At 42.9% G+C, this 17,380-nt stretch overlaps 3 protein-coding genes across 6 annotated transcripts in view; 2 read left to right on the top strand and 1 right to left on the bottom strand.

The window, feature by feature from the left end:
• LOC133504638 (protein 4.1-like) overlaps window positions 1-17,380 on the top strand; it is a 215,013-nt gene that overhangs the window by 74,164 nt on the left and 123,469 nt on the right. The window lies entirely within an intron of this gene.
• The window catches only part of stx12 (syntaxin 12), a 38,527-nt gene that overhangs the window by 12,678 nt on the left and 8,469 nt on the right, over window positions 1-17,380 (top strand). For 2 of the 4 annotated variants that reach the window (XM_061829192.1, XM_061828922.1), the window contains exons 11-12: window positions 7,823-7,869; window positions 8,827-8,897. The exons of 1 other annotated variant lie outside the window; for it this stretch is intronic. In XM_061829192.1, coding sequence (XP_061685176.1) covers window positions 7,823-7,869; window positions 8,827-8,852 — 73 coding nt within the window. In that variant the 3' untranslated portion in view covers window positions 8,853-8,897. Of the gene's footprint in view, window positions 1-7,822; window positions 7,870-8,826; window positions 8,898-17,380 lie in introns of those variants that run through there. One more of the 4 variants, XM_061829013.1, reaches the window with a different exon arrangement.
• The window catches only part of si:ch211-57n23.4 (immunoglobulin superfamily DCC subclass member 3), an 82,233-nt gene that overhangs the window by 56,696 nt on the left and 8,157 nt on the right, over window positions 1-17,380 (bottom strand). The gene's annotated exons all lie outside the window — the stretch shown is intronic.

Genomic DNA, 17,380 nt, shown 5'->3' with positions numbered 1-17,380 from the left:
TGGCACCTCCTGATGAAAGTGAATATTGCTCAGTTAAAGTGTTAAGTTGTGCAACCCAGTAATAAACTGAGAGCTGGCTGGGGCCTTAGAGTAAATTATAGTCACATATGACCAGGATGACTCCAGGTGGTGACGGTTGTCTGTTGTATACATGTCCGAACAGACAACCAGTACATCCATATTTGTAAATATTACACTGTTCTGCATTATAGCCTGCCAAATACAGTATATCTTGAAAAAGCAACCCCTCCCCCCAGAAGCATTTGAATTGATTTATATGACTCATGTATGTAATAAATGTCTTGATTACAGTACTTTACAGTACTTTAATTGTGGGTGTTTTCATTACAGGAAGCTTGTTGTAATATACCGACTCTCTTCATGAATGTAATATTCTTCATATTTGTGGGTTGGAAATGTTGAAGTTCTAGGCATGGTCTAGAATAGATTCTTTTAGTTTACCAGGGGCCTTGACGAAGGACAAACATTTATTCATTTAAAGGCAAATGGTCAGGACCCACCCTGGCAGGACCTAGGTGAGGGACCTGACAAAGTACGGCTCAAAATACAAGACAAAGAATCCGACAAATGGCAGTTTCCCTGGAGCCCCCCACTGAAGCTAGGCCTGGAAGTGGGGCTCGAAGATGGGTTCCCTTCTAGTAGGCTCACCACCTGTGGGAGGGGCCATAGGAGTTTGGTCCAGTGTGAGCTGGGGAGTGGTGATCCAATCTCCAGCTTCAGAAGTTGGCTCTAGGGATGTGGAATGTCACCTCTGGGAGGGAAGGAGCCCAAGGTGGTGTGTGAAATCGAGAGGTGCGACTAGATATTGTCAGTATTTCTTTCATGCATGGCTTGGGCTCTCAGACCAATCCTCTTGAGAGAGGTTGGTTTCTCTTCCACGATGAGAGGCGCTAAGCAGGTGTGGGTATAATGTACTTATTACCCCCACCAGCTTGGTTTTGAGAAGTTGAATCTCAGAGTCACGAGGTGTATTGTGGTTTTTATCCTGGCCATGAAACAGCGGACCAGTTCTACCTCTACCTCGGTAGGGTCCTCAAGGGTGCATGGGAGTTTACCCAGCCAGTCTACACGTTTTTTGCGGGCTTGGAGAACACCTTCGACCATGTCCCTTGCAATGTCCTGTGGGGAGGAGTATGGAGTACTGAATCCGCTGATATGTGCTGTTCAGTTCCTGTAGAGCAGTGTCAGTTTTTAGGCTACATTGCCACCAGTGAGATGGATTCTTTTCTGGTGAGGGTTGGCTCCACTTTATCACCTGTTGGATCTTTGCTTTTTGCAGATAATGTGGTTCTGTTGGCATCATCAAACTGCGATCAACTCTCACTGGAGCGGTTCACAGCCAAATGTGAAGTGGCTGGGATGAAAATCAGTATCTCCCTGGTCCTCAGTCGGAAAAGGGTGGCATGCCCTCTCGGAGTCAGGGATGAGATCCTGCCGCAGATGGAGTGGTTCATTTATCTTGGGCTCTTCTTCACATGTGAGGAAAAAATGGAGTGGGAGATCGACAGGCGGATCGGTGCAGCGTCTGCAGTGATGCCGGCTATTTATCGGTCCTCTGTGGTAAAGAAGGAGCTAGGCTAAAATGCGAAGTTCTCAATTTACTGGTTGATCTATGTTCCTACCCTCACCTACATTCTTGAGCTGTCGGTTGTGACCGAAAGAACACGATCCCCAATTCAAGCGTCCAAAATGAGTTTCCTCCACAGGGTGTCTGGGCTCTCTCTTAGAGATAGGCTAGAGGGAGAGGCTCGGTCATCCAGGAAGATCTCAGAGTGGAACTGGTACTCCTCCACATTTTTTTCTTTCTTTTGTTTTTTCAATCACTCAGACACCACAAGGAAATACAAAATGCAGTGTTCAAATGACAAATTAATTAAGGCACAAAAAAAGAAAAAAATCCAAACCTTTCTGACCATCTGGAAAGAAGATGTGGACAAAATTCATCCAGAGCCATGTGAAAGACATCTCCAATTGTAGCAAACGCTTGATTTCAGTTATTGCTGCCAAGGTTGGCGCAACCCGTAATCAGGTTCAAGGAGCAATTACTTTTTTAAAGAGGGTTAGAGAGTGTTCTATATTTGGGTTAATAAATTTAATTGTTATGGTCTAGAATAGATTATTTTAGATTTTAAGATTTAGATTATCAATTACCAGGATCCTTTAATGTAGTGCAAAAGATACTCAAATCACTTTTGGATGAGAAAATCAAGACTAAAAAAATTCCCAATTGAAAATGCTGAACAAAAACAACAACAAAATATTTAATATTATTGAAAATTAATTCTTTGCCTTGTGGGCCACAAGGTGGTGCTAGTGTGTTTTGCATTGGTGGGGGAGTTTTGCATGTGACGTTTTAAGTGTGGAGGGAGGGAGCACACTGTGTAATAATCAAGTTTATTGCACTATAATATCCAAATTCACACAGTAATATGAACTTTATTACATGGGGAGCTATGGGCATGCTTGGAAATGTGGAGAATTTCAAACACAATTGCATGTCTGACTCACAGTCGGGACTTCCCGAGTTTGATTCCCAGCTCAGGCCGTCTAATGAGATGTGGGCACGTTCTTCTGGTACTTATCTGGGTTTTCTGTGAGGAATCAGACTTTCTTCTATGTTTTAAAAACATGCTTGTAAGCTTCAATGAAGACTCGAAATTGTCCGCATGTCCGATTTTGAGTGTGAATAGACCCCCCCCCCCGCAATAAAATAAAATAAAAACAAGCAAAATGGGGTGTTAAGCCAACAGAAGACTTTATATTGCCCAAAGCCGACTGATTGACTGATGATCTTTCCATGATACCTGTGAAAATCTATGTGATAGAAAACATAATCATTTTGTCATTGTTTAAACCAGCAACAGGCACTTTTGCACCTCTTACTTCTGAGTAACTTACATATGGAGGCCTAACCAAAAAAAAATAAAAACATCCGATAAGATTTATTCATGTACAAAATTGGTTGGAGGCCCTGGTCCTTTTTTGTTTCCTGCATGTGTACATTTAACAGAGTTGCATCAACATAAAACAAATATATGCTCATTTATTGAATTGACGAATGACCAGACATTTTACCAAGGTTTGCATTCTTATGAAGTACAGGTGCTTTTGAAAGTTTGGAATCAATAGCAACTCTTAATGATTAATACTACTACTAATAATATTAATACACTTTTTTTAATGTGTTCAGAGACGAAAAGGGTTTGTCTTTCGAGTACAATACTGTATGTGTGCTACGATTGTTTAGCAACTAGTCCATGATCTATCATGCTTCTTGGGCAAAGTCTGCTGCGATAGGCTGCGGTTCACCTGCGACCCTAGAAAATGGATGGATAGATAATTCGTCAATTGACCAAATATGTCTGAGCACCCAAAATGGATATAGAATAATATGGTTCAAATATTTAAGTTGAGAACACATTTTTTGAGCAAATTAAAGATGAAATGCTACACTTTATTCTAGGGTTGTAGCGAGCCGATCTTTGCAATAGGAACTCGGTCTGTTCTCAGCAAAAAAAACAAGGATTGGATCAGATCGGATTGCATTGACAATTTACCGTTTTAACACTATTATACAAGCACTTCATTCCATGATCCACTCCAGCACTTTGATCCAGCAGCACCAGCCGGCATGCAGAGCCCATGTGATCACCAAAACAGGTTGCTCAGGTGCTACCCGTGATGGCGAGATGAAGCCTCACAGAGCTTTGAACTATTTCAAGACTATTGGTTTCTCACCCAATACCACCTGCTGGCGATGTGTGTAATTACACCCAGTTGTATCTTCACGTGTGCGCACTGAATTCTCACATCTGTTTTGCCTCTTGGGAATGACTACGTTCTACACAAAATGTAGGAACAAATAATCACCAAAGTGTATGATAAAATACAAATAATAAAATATTGTGAATGTTTTCTTGTCCATAAATGGTTCCAGTGTTATGTGATATGGCTAGTTTCATCATGTTTATATGTCACCTCGCATGGGCTTATGCAGGTAAAGGACAGTGAACGTGCTAGTGGAACTGATGCATGCTTGTGTAACTTGGAAAGGATGTACGGTGGACATTTTATTGATTTTTATCTTCTCTCTAAACCAGGGATGGGCTAACATTTGGCTCAGGAGCCACATTGACTTTTATTGTTTGACCAGCGGGCCAGGTCACAAGCAGATGTTTACAAATGAAAAATAACAGGAACAACAAAAAGGCATTTGCAAAGGCAAAAGGCGTGTTAACACTTAGACTTACTTTAAATGGGAGCAGCATTGTTTTGTTGATCACTTTTTTCTTTCTTTTTTGCCAGCACATCAAAGTCTGGTGTTTGTTTTGTTGTGACAATTCTCAGAACAGCAGCTGCCAATGGCAGGAATTTTACTTATCCACTACAACAACAAAAAGCATTTGCTTGACTGTACCAATTACTTGGTAATGTACACCATACAGGTTACAATTAACAATCAACATGAAGTATTAATTTAGCTACTGTATTGGTGTTAAAGCAGAAACTTAGTGCAGGATTGTCATGACGAGACAGAACACTACAATATTCCCCGTAGACTTTTCTAAAGACTCTTATCTCCTCAATAGACAGATAGATAGATAGATAGACCCTCAAATCTGGTTACTCTGTTGGGGAAATGAATGCGGTACTTCACTAGTTTCTTAAAACAGCAGAATCACTGTTCTGCATTCACTGTTGACATTTGTTGTTCACAGTTTGTGGTTCAGGTGTTCAGAGGAGCAACGGAATAGCTAAAGTCAACTCAAAGTATCACTGGACCTACCACCTAGTAGAACCAGTTGGGAATTACAGTACAACGTGGTGGAACCAAGGTCCAATGAATTTAGTCATGGTTTAGGTTTGATTCGGGTAAATCTGTACCAATTTTTGGCAGACCGGATATGGCTCGCGAGTTGTAATATGCCCACCCCCTGCTCCAAACATCCCAAACTAATGTTAACCAAACTCTCCAAACTATCATGACACGATCCAGACTCAAATGATTGGAATTCTCCACAAAACCCACATTTATATTGCTGTCAAACATCTCGCTAAATTCTGAACCACTTCCCCAATCTGCCATGTGGTACAGCCGGGGAGCAAAGTTATGGACGTTATTAATTCCGGCCCCTACCCCAAATGAGTCATGTCTCGATACATGGTTTGCGGAATCATCCTCTCATTCCTTGGCACATCTGTCTTCATTTTTGTTCTAAAAAATTGATCACTTAAAGCTAACAATGAATGAAAAATACCACTGATGACGCCTTTAATCGTTACCGGATCGGAAGTTAAAAAACTGGATTGGGATGTCACTTCTTTATTCACATGTTCATGTTTAATTTCAAATCCCTGGTGGCGGTGCATACAGGTGAAATCTCTTATAAAAACTCTTTAAATACCTTTGAACCCTCACCAATATTGAGTGGCAGCTGGAACATTCTGCTGGGCCTTGATTGTTACTATTGCACAATAAAGCTACATTACCTCAGAGCAATTAATGGTGTGTGCTCTGTGAGTGATTTATACTTTTTTATATTAGTCTATCTTTAAACAGAGCAGCCAATCTGCTCAGTGCACTGCTGCCAGAGTCAGTTTTACATCTGTGGCACAAAGGTGTGTGAGAAGGAACAACAATGTGGTGTAGAAAGACTTTTTTTTTTTTATGACTCAGGGGCGCTTACTTCCATGTTTGTCTGACCACGGCTGGTTTTCGAACTTTACAGTGTCCAATGAGGTCGTCAATGCTTGTGGTGTTTGTGATTCGCATGCTAAAGAGTGGCAGCTCTCACTCTATCCACTCAAGAATCAATCCAAGCTAAACTGTTGGAACTTAATACCAGCCGTTAATTTTTTTGCACCATTCGTGTACATTGCATAGTAGAAGAGGTTACAGGCATGAGACTAGTGATCCATAGAATTTCATGTGATTTGTTCAACTGATGGTAGGGCACACTTTCCAAGGGTTCTACTGAAGTCAGTTTTTTGGGTCCCACGTTCAGGACCCCTAAAATACATCGACTTTTACCTTTAGGCATGTTGAGGTCCCCAAAAGACATCCTTGGTCAGAAAAATAATGAACAGCAATTCAGCCCCTAATAACTATCGAGTAAATTGCGGCATGGTGGCTCAGCTGTAAAGTGTTGGCTTCACACTTCTGAGGTCCAGGGTTTGATCTCGGCTCTGCTTACGTGGAGTTCTCATGTTCTCTCCGTGCCTGCGTGGGTTTTCTCCGGGCACTCGGGTTTCCTCCCACATCCCAAAAACATGCAACATTAATTGGACACTCTAAATTGCCCCTAGGTGTGATTGTGAGTGCGACTGTTTGTCTCGACCAGTTCAGGGGGTACCCCACCTCCTGCCCGTTGACAGCTTGGATAGGCTCCAGCACTGCCCGCGACCCTTGTGAGGATAAGCGGCTGAAAAAATTGATGGATCCTCTTAATTTGTTTCCATTGCAGTGTATTAGCATAATTTATTTTATCCCTTAAATGCACATTACAAATTCATTGAAAATAACAAATGGCTTATATTCTCTCCCCTCAAAAGTACTGGATCAGATGGACTTCATTTACACTTATATCACAGTGAATAAGACTGTATTTAGCTGCAAATCCGTTTTGTGCGATAATTGCATCAAGCCTGATGACCTCTTTTGTTTTGATTTTTCTCTCTCTGTTTTTGTTCTTGAAAGGACAGCTGTGAGTAGAGCAGGTTGTCCCAGCTCTGACTGTTTGGCATGTTGAAGGGTTTGTTGGACAAGATGCTGAGCCCTAATTTGCTCCAAGTGGGTTTAGTAGCAGCTGCCCATTTATGTGTGAGTGAATGAATGTGAGTGATACTTTGTCGAGTGCTTTAGACTGTGATAGTATAGAGAAAGTGTGGTATGAATAAAGTCTGTTTACCATTTGTTTATTTTGGTGATTTGATTCCTCTACTCTCTTTGTCAGATAAAAATGCATGCGCTAGTGTTAAATCTGGCCAGTCAAAACCTTCCACTTTTTGTCGCAAATAAATTCTCGTGTTTTTCTGGCAGTCTCTTTTTGGTAATTGTCTCGCTTCACGACACTTCATCAGTTTGCATATTTCTTTGGTTTAACAGACATAAGTGTGTTTTCTTTTAGGCTTTGAAACAGTTTCCAGCTGAGAAATTCCTTGTGTTTTTCACATACTTGAAAAGTAAAGATGATTCTGATTCTGAATTACAGTAAACTCTACAGCTTGTTTTTCCAAAGCCTCCTAGAACTCTTTTGACTGAGCAGTCCCGTTCAATGAAAATGAGTAACCAATCATCCCGCCCAATTAACTACAGAACCAATGCTCAATACGCCCCTTAGTATCATGATGGCCAGGGACAGAGCGATGTGGCTGAATGAAGCGAGCGGCTTTTAAATCATCTAGGCGTCCAATAAAATTCAATGCACATCTGCTTACTTTGACATTACAGTGTTTTAGTGTCGTGTGGCCATCATTTTAAAGAGACATATCTCGACAAAATTGGGTTGGTTATTATGTAACTTTACACAAAATTGTAATTACAGAATTGTCAAGATAAACGAGACCTTGCACACACGTACGTTTTATTAAAAAAAAGGCAAATAAACTTTTCACTTTTTTTTAATTCAAGTGAAGGGTGGGGCAGGCAATCTAGAGATCCAACTATTTATTTTAGGGATGGTCCTACATCGATTTTAGTATCAGTACCAATACAGAACAGGTATGTCTGTACTCATAAAAATGCTCCAATACTAGTATGCTGATACCACTTTATCAACAAGACATATGCTATATCTTCCAGGCTGGTGGCATTGGAATCGCGTCAGCCACGTGGAGATACTTTTGAAGGTAAAATGAATGACAACACTAAAGCTAAGTACCAATTATGCTCTCACGATGGAGGCGGCCACCCCATGAGTTGAAGTAGTGAACCGTCCGGAACATAATGCAGAGAAACTTCTCTTAAAACAGAACCCACCTCTCACTGTTTTAAAGGAGAGTCTAGGGTAAACAAGATTTAGTTCAGAAGTGAAAATGCCATGTTTTACAAGGAAGAATTAAAGTCAAATGCATAGCTAGACTGTTATAAAAACATGCAATTGCATGTTTAAACGTAAGTAATGATACGTTGTGACTGTAATAAAGTGTTGGGTTAAACTTATGCTGTTAGAAAAAAAAATAGTACTCATACTCAGTATGAAAAACATTTGATCAGCATATTGGTAATTTGTTACAACCACAGAAAACCTTGGAAAGGTCCACTTCAAATTGCCTGAAAGAATAATTCGGTAGACTCCGCTGTTCATTTTGATGCTTCCATCATGTTACTTCAGTAAAGGTAGTGTTCCTGCTCGAGAAACAGCCACATAAGCTCGACCTGAAGGGTTTTTGTCACTTTAATAAAGATTAGTCTGTCTAATTAGTCTATAAAAAGTTTTTCTTCAAATTGTAAGGATTGCCTTTGTACTTTTTTACAGCCCGCCTTTCTTTTTCTTGCTAATGAGTGGTTAACATCTTCTGGCATGTATCATCCTACGTGGTGTTTAAATCTTCTGAAAGCAGGAGATTGACCACAAAATCCTCCCTCCTGCTGTCTGGAGGTTGTTGCTGATGTCACAAACACTTGGCGCCTTTCTGTACAGTTCACACAATGTTTCTTTCATAACTTATGCTATTTCTCCTCGATCTACCATTTCGAAGTATGTTACTTCATACACAGTGGTTTCTTCTTCAGGACTTGCCAAATGGTTGGTTTCACGATGTTTGTGCTACGGCTCTGATTTTTCTGGTTCCAAAAACCCACAGCTAATTTGAGAAGAACACGAAGATAAGGACAACTCTGAACTGGACTTCAATGAGCCTGGATGTAAATCCCATTAGACATCTATGATGGTGGTAATGAAACATGTAGTCTGGAGAAGAAACCCATTAAACCCAAGTCAGGTAATACCTTTGTACATTTTGCCTATGAGAAGTGTACCAAAGTACTGTTTGACAGGTTGCAGAAATCTCCTCCAGAGTTGCAGAAATCATTATTGCAGTGATGCAACAAAATATTGCTTTCATGTGTACATCCTCCAACTGATGTAATCCTGCAGGGAAAAGAATGTCCAGTATAAGATCTGACCAGACACTGTGGCTGATTAGAACCAATGCGACAACGTTTTCACAAAGATAGTAGTGTTGCGTTTACATTCCAATTGCTTGTATCACATTTTCTATAAAGTTCACAATGGGATAATTAACAGGAGCAATGGATAGCAGATGTCACTCATGCTTTGATGATGCTTGCAGTGTTTGTTTATGCACAATTTGAACACTAGTAGACTAGTCTGCATGGCAGTTGGACAGCTTGCTCTTTTGCTCCGGTGTTTACCTTGGTCACAGGAAGAATTGTTAAAATGTCGGTGATGATTTCAAGTCTCACACACGCATGACGTTTCTATCTGCATCATTCCCACCCTAATATCATGTCGCAGTGACGCACACAACTTTGTCCCCTCCTGTGCAAAGAGTCTGCAGTGGTTGAAATTGTGCCTGACTTGAACTGGCAGACACTGTGAGTGTGTGCCTGATCCAAGTCTAGACACACATGGTGTCACACAACTGTTTGTCTCACAGCAGCAGTAGCAGAATTAGAATGAAGCTGGTTTAACAACATAAAGTCACACCGAGAAATTCAGCAGAGTATCAGTAATCGCAAACACGTACACAAATGAAGTGCGGATGCTCATGCTTAAAATAGAGAACCAGAAGTGAACTTGTTTTGATGTAAGAAAGAAGTAGAAGAAAGAAGTGTCTGGCCAAGTCAAACTCCAGACTTAAATCCTATAGGGCATGCATGGTATCAACTCGAGCAGAGACTTAAGTAAATCAATCCATCCATTTTCTTTGCCGCTTATCCTCATAAAGGTTGCGGAAGTGCTGGGGCCTATCCTAACTATCTTTGTGCAAGGGGTGGGGTGCACCCTGAACTGGTTGCTAGCCAATTGCAGGGCATTTAACAAACAACCAATCACACCTAAAGGCAATTTAGAGTCTCAAATTAATGCATGTTTTTGGATGTTTGAGAAAACCAGAGTGCCCAGAAAAAACCCACGCAGACACGGGGAGAACATGCAAACCCCAGACAAACCCCATCTGAAACGATGTGCAGGTGAGGGGGATGCTACCAAAGACACAAGTGCCCGATGCAGTAGCTTGACCCCTCACAGTACCCCGCTCCTAACAGCCAGCTCCGGAGGGCTCAGGGGCCTCAGGATGCATGGTATGGAAACCCCTGATGTGCGTGTGATCGATGTCAAACCGAGAATGGATTCATGATTGGACCATAGCCCTCCCAGTCAACAAGATACTGCACCCCCCTACCCCGACGGCGTGACGTCAACTGTGCTGCACGGAGTAGACCGGACCACAGTCCACAAACTGGTAGGAGGTGGGGGTTTAGCAGGCGGGACCAACAGGAACACCCGGGCAAGCTTGAGTAGGCTGACATGAAAGGTTGGCTGGACGCTCATGGACCTCGGGAGTTTGAGCCTCATCGTCACTGGTTTGATAACCTTCGTGATTAGGAATGGTCCTATGAACATGGGCGCGAGCTTAACGGATTCTTCCTGGAGGTGAAGGCACTTATTAGAGAGCCATACATGCTGACCCACCCTGTAAACAATGGGTGAGGTCCTCCTCCAGTCCGCCGCTGTCTTATAAGAACTTCCCTGTCACAACAACATACACCGTGCTGGCTCCCAGGTCCTTTTGCAGCGTCTCACCAAGGCCAAAGCGGACGGGACCGTAAATTTGGAAGCAAAGGCAGGAAACAGAGAGGGTGGGTAACCATGCACTATATAGAACGGAGAAATAACAGTCGATGCGGAGGCGAGAGAGTGGTGAGAATATTCAACCCAAACCAGTTTGACACATCGGAGCCCCGTCTCCAGCTCCTGGTTTAGCCTTTTGATCTGATCATCTGTGTCAGGATGGGAACCAGAAGACATACTGACAGAGGCTGCAGTCAATGAACAGTATTCCTTCCGAAACTGCGGGATGAATTGGGGCCCTTATCCACAATGTCTTTAGGAAAGCCATGTAACCGGTAAACATTGAACATCAGGAGTTCTGTGGTTCATTTGACTGAGGCAATTTTAGGGAGCGTGAAAAAGTGCACCATCCTTGTAACCGGTCTACCACTCTGGGAATCGTACTGTTGCCTTGTGTCGCCGGCAGCCTTGGCACAAGGTCTAAGGGCGACTGGGCTGGAGAGAGGTTGCAACTCTCCCGAAGGATGTTGTCAGGAGGTTTTTGTGGTCAGTACATACTGGACACATGCTAACGTGATCTGTCACATCTCTTCTGATGTTGGGCCACCAGAATGTTGCTCGATTACAGATTAGGTTTTTGCCATGCCTGGGTGACAAACGGTTTTGTTAGTGTGGGCCCATTCTATTGTTCTCCCACATTCTTCCGGGCCATCTATTATTATATTTGTCAACTTGTTAACTTGTCCACTCACTGAAGTAGTCTCACCACGCTGCACCATCTGCACATCTGTTGTTGACCAATACTAGCCTCTCGAACCTGAATAGCATCGGCACCACTTGCACAATGGACTGAGGAATGTTTCCAACGCTTCCACAATCCACTTTGTCCCAGACTATTGCACGACTAGTCACTTTAAACCGCATACGTTCCATGAAGTCTTGATGGCCTTTGCACAATGGTGATTGCACTGGACAATTGCTCTTTAGGCACTCTAAGGCTCTTAAATGCTAGAGGACTCTTCATCCTTTGCGCAATTGTCAAATTAAAAAAGCGCTCCATTTATTGCCAGATCACTTGCAGCCTTGATTGCGCCGTGACTGTTACCGAAATGGCTTTACTGTGCGTCTCAATTGACTACCTATCTGTTGTCGTCAAGTGTGTCGTATTAGAGTGGCTCTATGGGTCGCGGGAGAGCTGGAGGCAGGGTACACCATGAACTGGTTGCCAGGCAATCGCATGGCACATGGAGACAGACACCAATCGCACTCACAATCACACCTAAGGGCAATTTAGAGTGTCCAGTTAATGTTGCATGTTTTTTGGGATGTGGGAGGAAACCGGAGTGCCCGGAGAAAACCCATGCAGACACAGGAAGAACATGAAAACTCCATTGAACCTGGATCCTCTGTGAGGCCAAGGCTTTACAGCTGCGCCACGATGCCCCGCCTGGTAAAATATAAATAATGAAAATGAAATCTAGGGAAGATTGTGTATATCTAACAATATGATGTGATTATATAAAATTTTGTTTAAAAGTCCCTTGTTTTGTCTATTTAGACTCTCTAACACATAACTAGTAAAAAAAAAAAAAAAGTGTCATTTTCATTTCAAAAAGCTTCTTTGTGATTCGAATGTCCAGAAAAGACACCTGTGGCAGCAACTTCTGTTTGACACAGTTTTGTATCCGCTTTGTCCATATGTGGCCAAGACCGCCGCCCCGTTTCCTCTGATTGGTTCCCTCCTTGTAGAAGACTCACTTGTGAGAGCGCACATGCTTGTTATGTTGACAGTGCTGGCTTGGGAGCGGAGCGGTAGGGGGGCATCTTCGCTTGAGACCAAGTCGATAAGCTTAAGAAATTTGAATTATGTACCTGATTTCAGGCTTCTCAGCAGAAAATCGTTTGGAACTCAGGAATCGGTGGACCATTTCAATCCACCTTTCAGATAGCAATATATGTCTCCTTTAACACCCTTGGCACAACTTCTTCTTCTTCTTCTTCTTTTCCTTTCGGCTTGTCCCGTTAGGGGTCGCCACAGCATGTCATCTTTTGCCATCTTAGCCTATCTCCTGCATCTTCCTCTCTAACCCCAACTGCCCTCATGTCTTCCCTCACCACATCCATAAACCTTCTCTTTGGTCTTCCTCTCGCTCTTTTGCCTGGGAGCGCCATCCTCAGCATCCTTCTACCAATATACTCACTCTCTCGCCTCTGAACATGTCCAAACCATCGAAGTCTGCTCTCTCGAATCTTGTCTCCAAAACATCCAGCTTTGGCCGTCCCTCGAATGAGCTCATTTCTAATCCTATCCAACCTGGTCACTCCGAGCGAGAACCTCAACATCTTCATTTCTGCCACCTCCAGTTCAGATTCCTGTTGTTTCTTCAGTGCCACCGTCTCTAATCCGTACATCATGGCCGGCCTCACCACTGTTTTGTAAACTTTGCCCTTCATCCTAGCAGACACTCTTCTGTCACATAACACACCAGACACCTTTCGCCAGCTGTTCCAACCTGCTTGGACCCGTTTCTTCACTTCCTGACCACACTCTCCATTGCTCTGTATTGTTGACCCCAAGTATTTGAAGTCGTCCACCCTTGCTATCTCTTCTCCCTGTAGCCTCACTCTTCCCCCTCTACTTTTCTCATTCACGCACATATATTCTGTTTTATTTCGGCTAATCTTCATTCCTCTCCTTTCCAGTGCATGTCTCCATCTTTCCAATTGTTCCTCTGCATGCTCCCTGCTTTCACTGCATATGACAATATCATCTGCGAACATCATGGTCCAAGGGGATTCCAGTCTAACCTCATCTGTCAGCCTATCCATTACCACTGCAAATAGGAAGGGGCTCAGAGCTGATCCCTGATGCAGTCCCACCTCCACCTTAAATTCCTCTGTCACACCTAAGGCACACCTCACCATTGTTCTGCTACCATCATACATGTCCTGTACCATTTTAACATACTTCTCTGCCACACCAGACTTACGCATGCAGTACCACAGTTCCTCTCTTGGTACTCTGTCATAGGCTTTCTCTAGATCCACAAAGACACAATGTAGCTCCTTCTGACCTTCTCTGTACTTTTCCACGAGCATCCTCAAGGCAAATAATGCATCTGTGGTACTCTTTCTAGGCATGAAACCATACTGTTGCTCGCAGATACTTACTTCTGTCCTGAGTCTAGCCTCCACTACTCTTTCCCATAACTTCATTGTGTGGCTCATCAACTTTATTCCTCTATAGTTCCCACAGCTCTGAACATCCCCTTTATTCTTAAAAATGGGAACTAGAACACTTTTCCTCCATTCTTCAGGCATCTTTTCGCCCGGTAGTATTCTGTTGAATAAGTTGGTCAAAAACTCCACAGCCATCTCTCCAAATTGCTTCCATACCTCTACCGGTATGTCATCAGGACCAACTGCCTTTCCATTTTTCATCCTTTGTAGTGCCTTTCTGACTTCCCCCTTAGTAATCATTTCCACTTCCTGGTCCTTCACTCTTGCCTCTTCAACTCTTCCTTCTCTCTCATTTTCTTCATTCATCAACTTCTCAAAGTATTCTTTCCATCTATTTAGTACACTACCGGCACCAGTCAACACATTTCCATCTCTATCCTTAATCACCCTTACCTGCTGCACATCCTTCCCATCTCTATCCCTCTGTCTGGCCAACCTGTAGAGATCCTTTTCTCCTTCTTTCGTGTCCAACCTGGTGTACATGTCTTCATATGCCTCTTGTTTAGCCTTTGCCACCTCTACCTTTGCCCTACGTCGCATCTCGATGTACTCCTTTCGCCTCTCCTCAGTCCTCTCAGTATCCCACTTCTTCTTCGCTAATCTCTTTCCTTGTATGACTCCCTGTATTTTGGGGTTCCACCACCAAGTCTCCTTCTCCCCTTTCCTACCAGATGACACACCAAGTACTCTCCTGCCTGTCTCTCTGATCACCTTGGCTGTCGTCGTCCAGTCTTCCGGGAGCTTCGGTTGTCCATCGAGAGCCTGTCTCACCTCTTTCCGGAAGGCCGCACAACATTCTTCCTTTCTCAGCTTCCACCACATGGTTCTCTGCTCTACCTTTGTCTTCTTAATCTTCCTACCCACCACCAGAATCATCCTACATACTACCATCCTATGCTGTCGAGCTACACTCTCCCCTACCACTACTTTACAGTCAGTAACCTCCTTCAGATTACATCGTCTGCACAAAATATAATCTACCTGCGTGGTTCTACCTCCGCTCTTGTAGGTCACTATATGCTCCTCCCTCTTCTGGAAATAAGTGTTCACTACAGCCATCTCCATCCTTTTTGCAAAGTCCACCACCATCTGCCCTTCAAAGTTCCTTTCCTGGATGCCGTACTTACCCATCACTTCTTCATCGCCCCTGTTTCCTTTACCAATATGTCCATTACAATCTGCACCAATCACAACTCTCTCCCTGTCTGGGATGCTCAGAACTACCTCATCTAGTTCCTTCCAGAATTTCTCTTTCAACTCTAGGTCACATCCTACCTGTGGTGCATAGCCGCTAACCACATTATACATAACACCCTCAATTTCAAATTTTAGTCTCATCACTCGATCTGATACTCTTTTTACCTCCAAGACATTCTTAGCCAGCTCTTCCTTTAAAATAACCCCTACTCCATTTCTCTTCCCATCTACTCCGTGGTAGAATAATTTAAACCCTGCTCCCAAACTTCTAGCCTTACTACCTTTCCACCTGCTCTCTTGGATGCACAGAATATCAACCTTTCTCCTAATCATCATGTCAACCAACTCCTGTGCTTTTCCTGTCATAGTCCCAACATTCAAAGTCCCTACACTCAGTTGTAGGCTCTGTGCATTCCTCTTTTTCTTTCTTTCCTTGGCACAACATTGATATGAAACTGACAAAATGGAGAGAACACATTGAATACTTTTTCAACTATTATATACTGTAGAATGTAAGGCCAGCGCCTGCTCCAGCACCTCATGATGCCAAAAACTCCTAAAAAGTAATCCTTTGAATGTCAAGGACATGTTGGAATTCTGAAAATAAATCAACTCTAGCTTTATTTATAAATGGCAAACTGGAAGAAAAAAAAACATTTTGGAGGGGGACACATTGGAAACATTAAAAATGGATCTTAGCGTGCAAGAATGCACATAAGTTTCACTCCCAGCTGTACCTGACCCAGAGTTCTTTTTCCGGACAGTCAATCACAGAATTTCCCCCCGAATCCAGATAAACAAATCTATATAAGTGGGCTAAGGATATCTACTGTCAATTATAGAGCTGAGAGTTGGACATATAAACAGTGAGCTGGAAACAAGAATGATTGAGGGATCCAGAACAGGGAAGCCAAATAGTGGTAGGAGTGTTGTCACAAGAGGATTGTGAGGAGCGAGCTAAGCATATGCATGTTATACACATTGGGTGGGTCACACTGACTCTTTGAAAATTGGTCTGGCCACCTCAACCACCTTTTCCCCTCTTTAATTATTTCCAGATGAGGCAAATGTTGAAGCTGGAAAGCCTTCAAGGGCTTCTCTCGTCTGGGTGTGTGTGAATCCGCTAAGAGGGAACAGAAGTGTGCACAAGGGCGGGGTAGGTGGTGGGGGGAGATGTGAAATGCCACCCCAAACCTCAATAAAGAAACGATGGGATTACATTGAAAAAAAATCCCAGTTCTTGACGGCTCACAGCAACACACAGCAATGAATTTTGGGCCACCAACTCTCCTCCCAACCTGGTGTGTCTCATCCAGGCTGTCAAAGGCGAGGCATGCCTGTCTTCGCTTGGTGCCAGTGGTATTTCCTCTCCTCTTAGACCTGCTCCAGCTGTGGTCCATGGGGACAAATCCATCTCTGCCAGTTCCTTACAAGGCCCTGCAGCTCTCCGCTCCAACAAGTGTGGAACAGGCTACTTTGTGTAGTTCGTGCAAGTAGACTTCATGTCCGTGCATTTATATCCTTTTAATACTTTAGCAATCTATCGATACTGGGCCTCAGAAGTTCAGTGTTTGGCGGCGTTGTCCCGCTCCGATACGATTAGATCTTGGGGGCTTTCTGTGTTCTGAAGAATTATCATAGTCTCCTTGTCTATGCGGAATTAGTCTGCACATACTCTAGTGACATTTATATCAGGTAAATTCCTGAGTACTGTGAAAAAAGACCAAGAAAGAAAAGCAGTTAGTGTGCATCCACAGTGTTTCATTGCCATCATTAACTAGCGGCCCGAAAGGCATTGCAAAATTTCTCATTCTTTTCTACTTACAAATTAAACTTTGTATACAGTTATTTTTGTACTGCATTACTGAGCTGACAGCGTGACCAAGGAACAACCTATTTCTGTTTAATTTACAATGTATCATATTGGATTAAAAGACGAGTCCCACTTTTTATCAGTATCACTTCCATAAACATGATTATATAGTACAGCGTGTCATAATTAGTAGTTCATTAAGCGACATTAAATGTTTAAAGGCACCACAGCCTCTCATGCCTTGTTGATAATTTGAATGATTGCCAAGTGACTAGAAATAACAGGTTTTGCTATCAGATGAAGATGACATATTGATAATTGTGCTAATCCCCAAACTGTACGACTAAGCTTT

The sequence above is a fragment of the Syngnathoides biaculeatus genome, chromosome 1, assembly GCF_019802595.1.
Source record: "Syngnathoides biaculeatus isolate LvHL_M chromosome 1, ASM1980259v1, whole genome shotgun sequence".
Taxonomy (NCBI): domain Eukaryota; kingdom Metazoa; phylum Chordata; class Actinopteri; order Syngnathiformes; family Syngnathidae; genus Syngnathoides; species Syngnathoides biaculeatus.
Note: the sequence above shows the minus strand (reverse complement) of the source record. Positions and strands in the feature narration are given on the sequence as shown.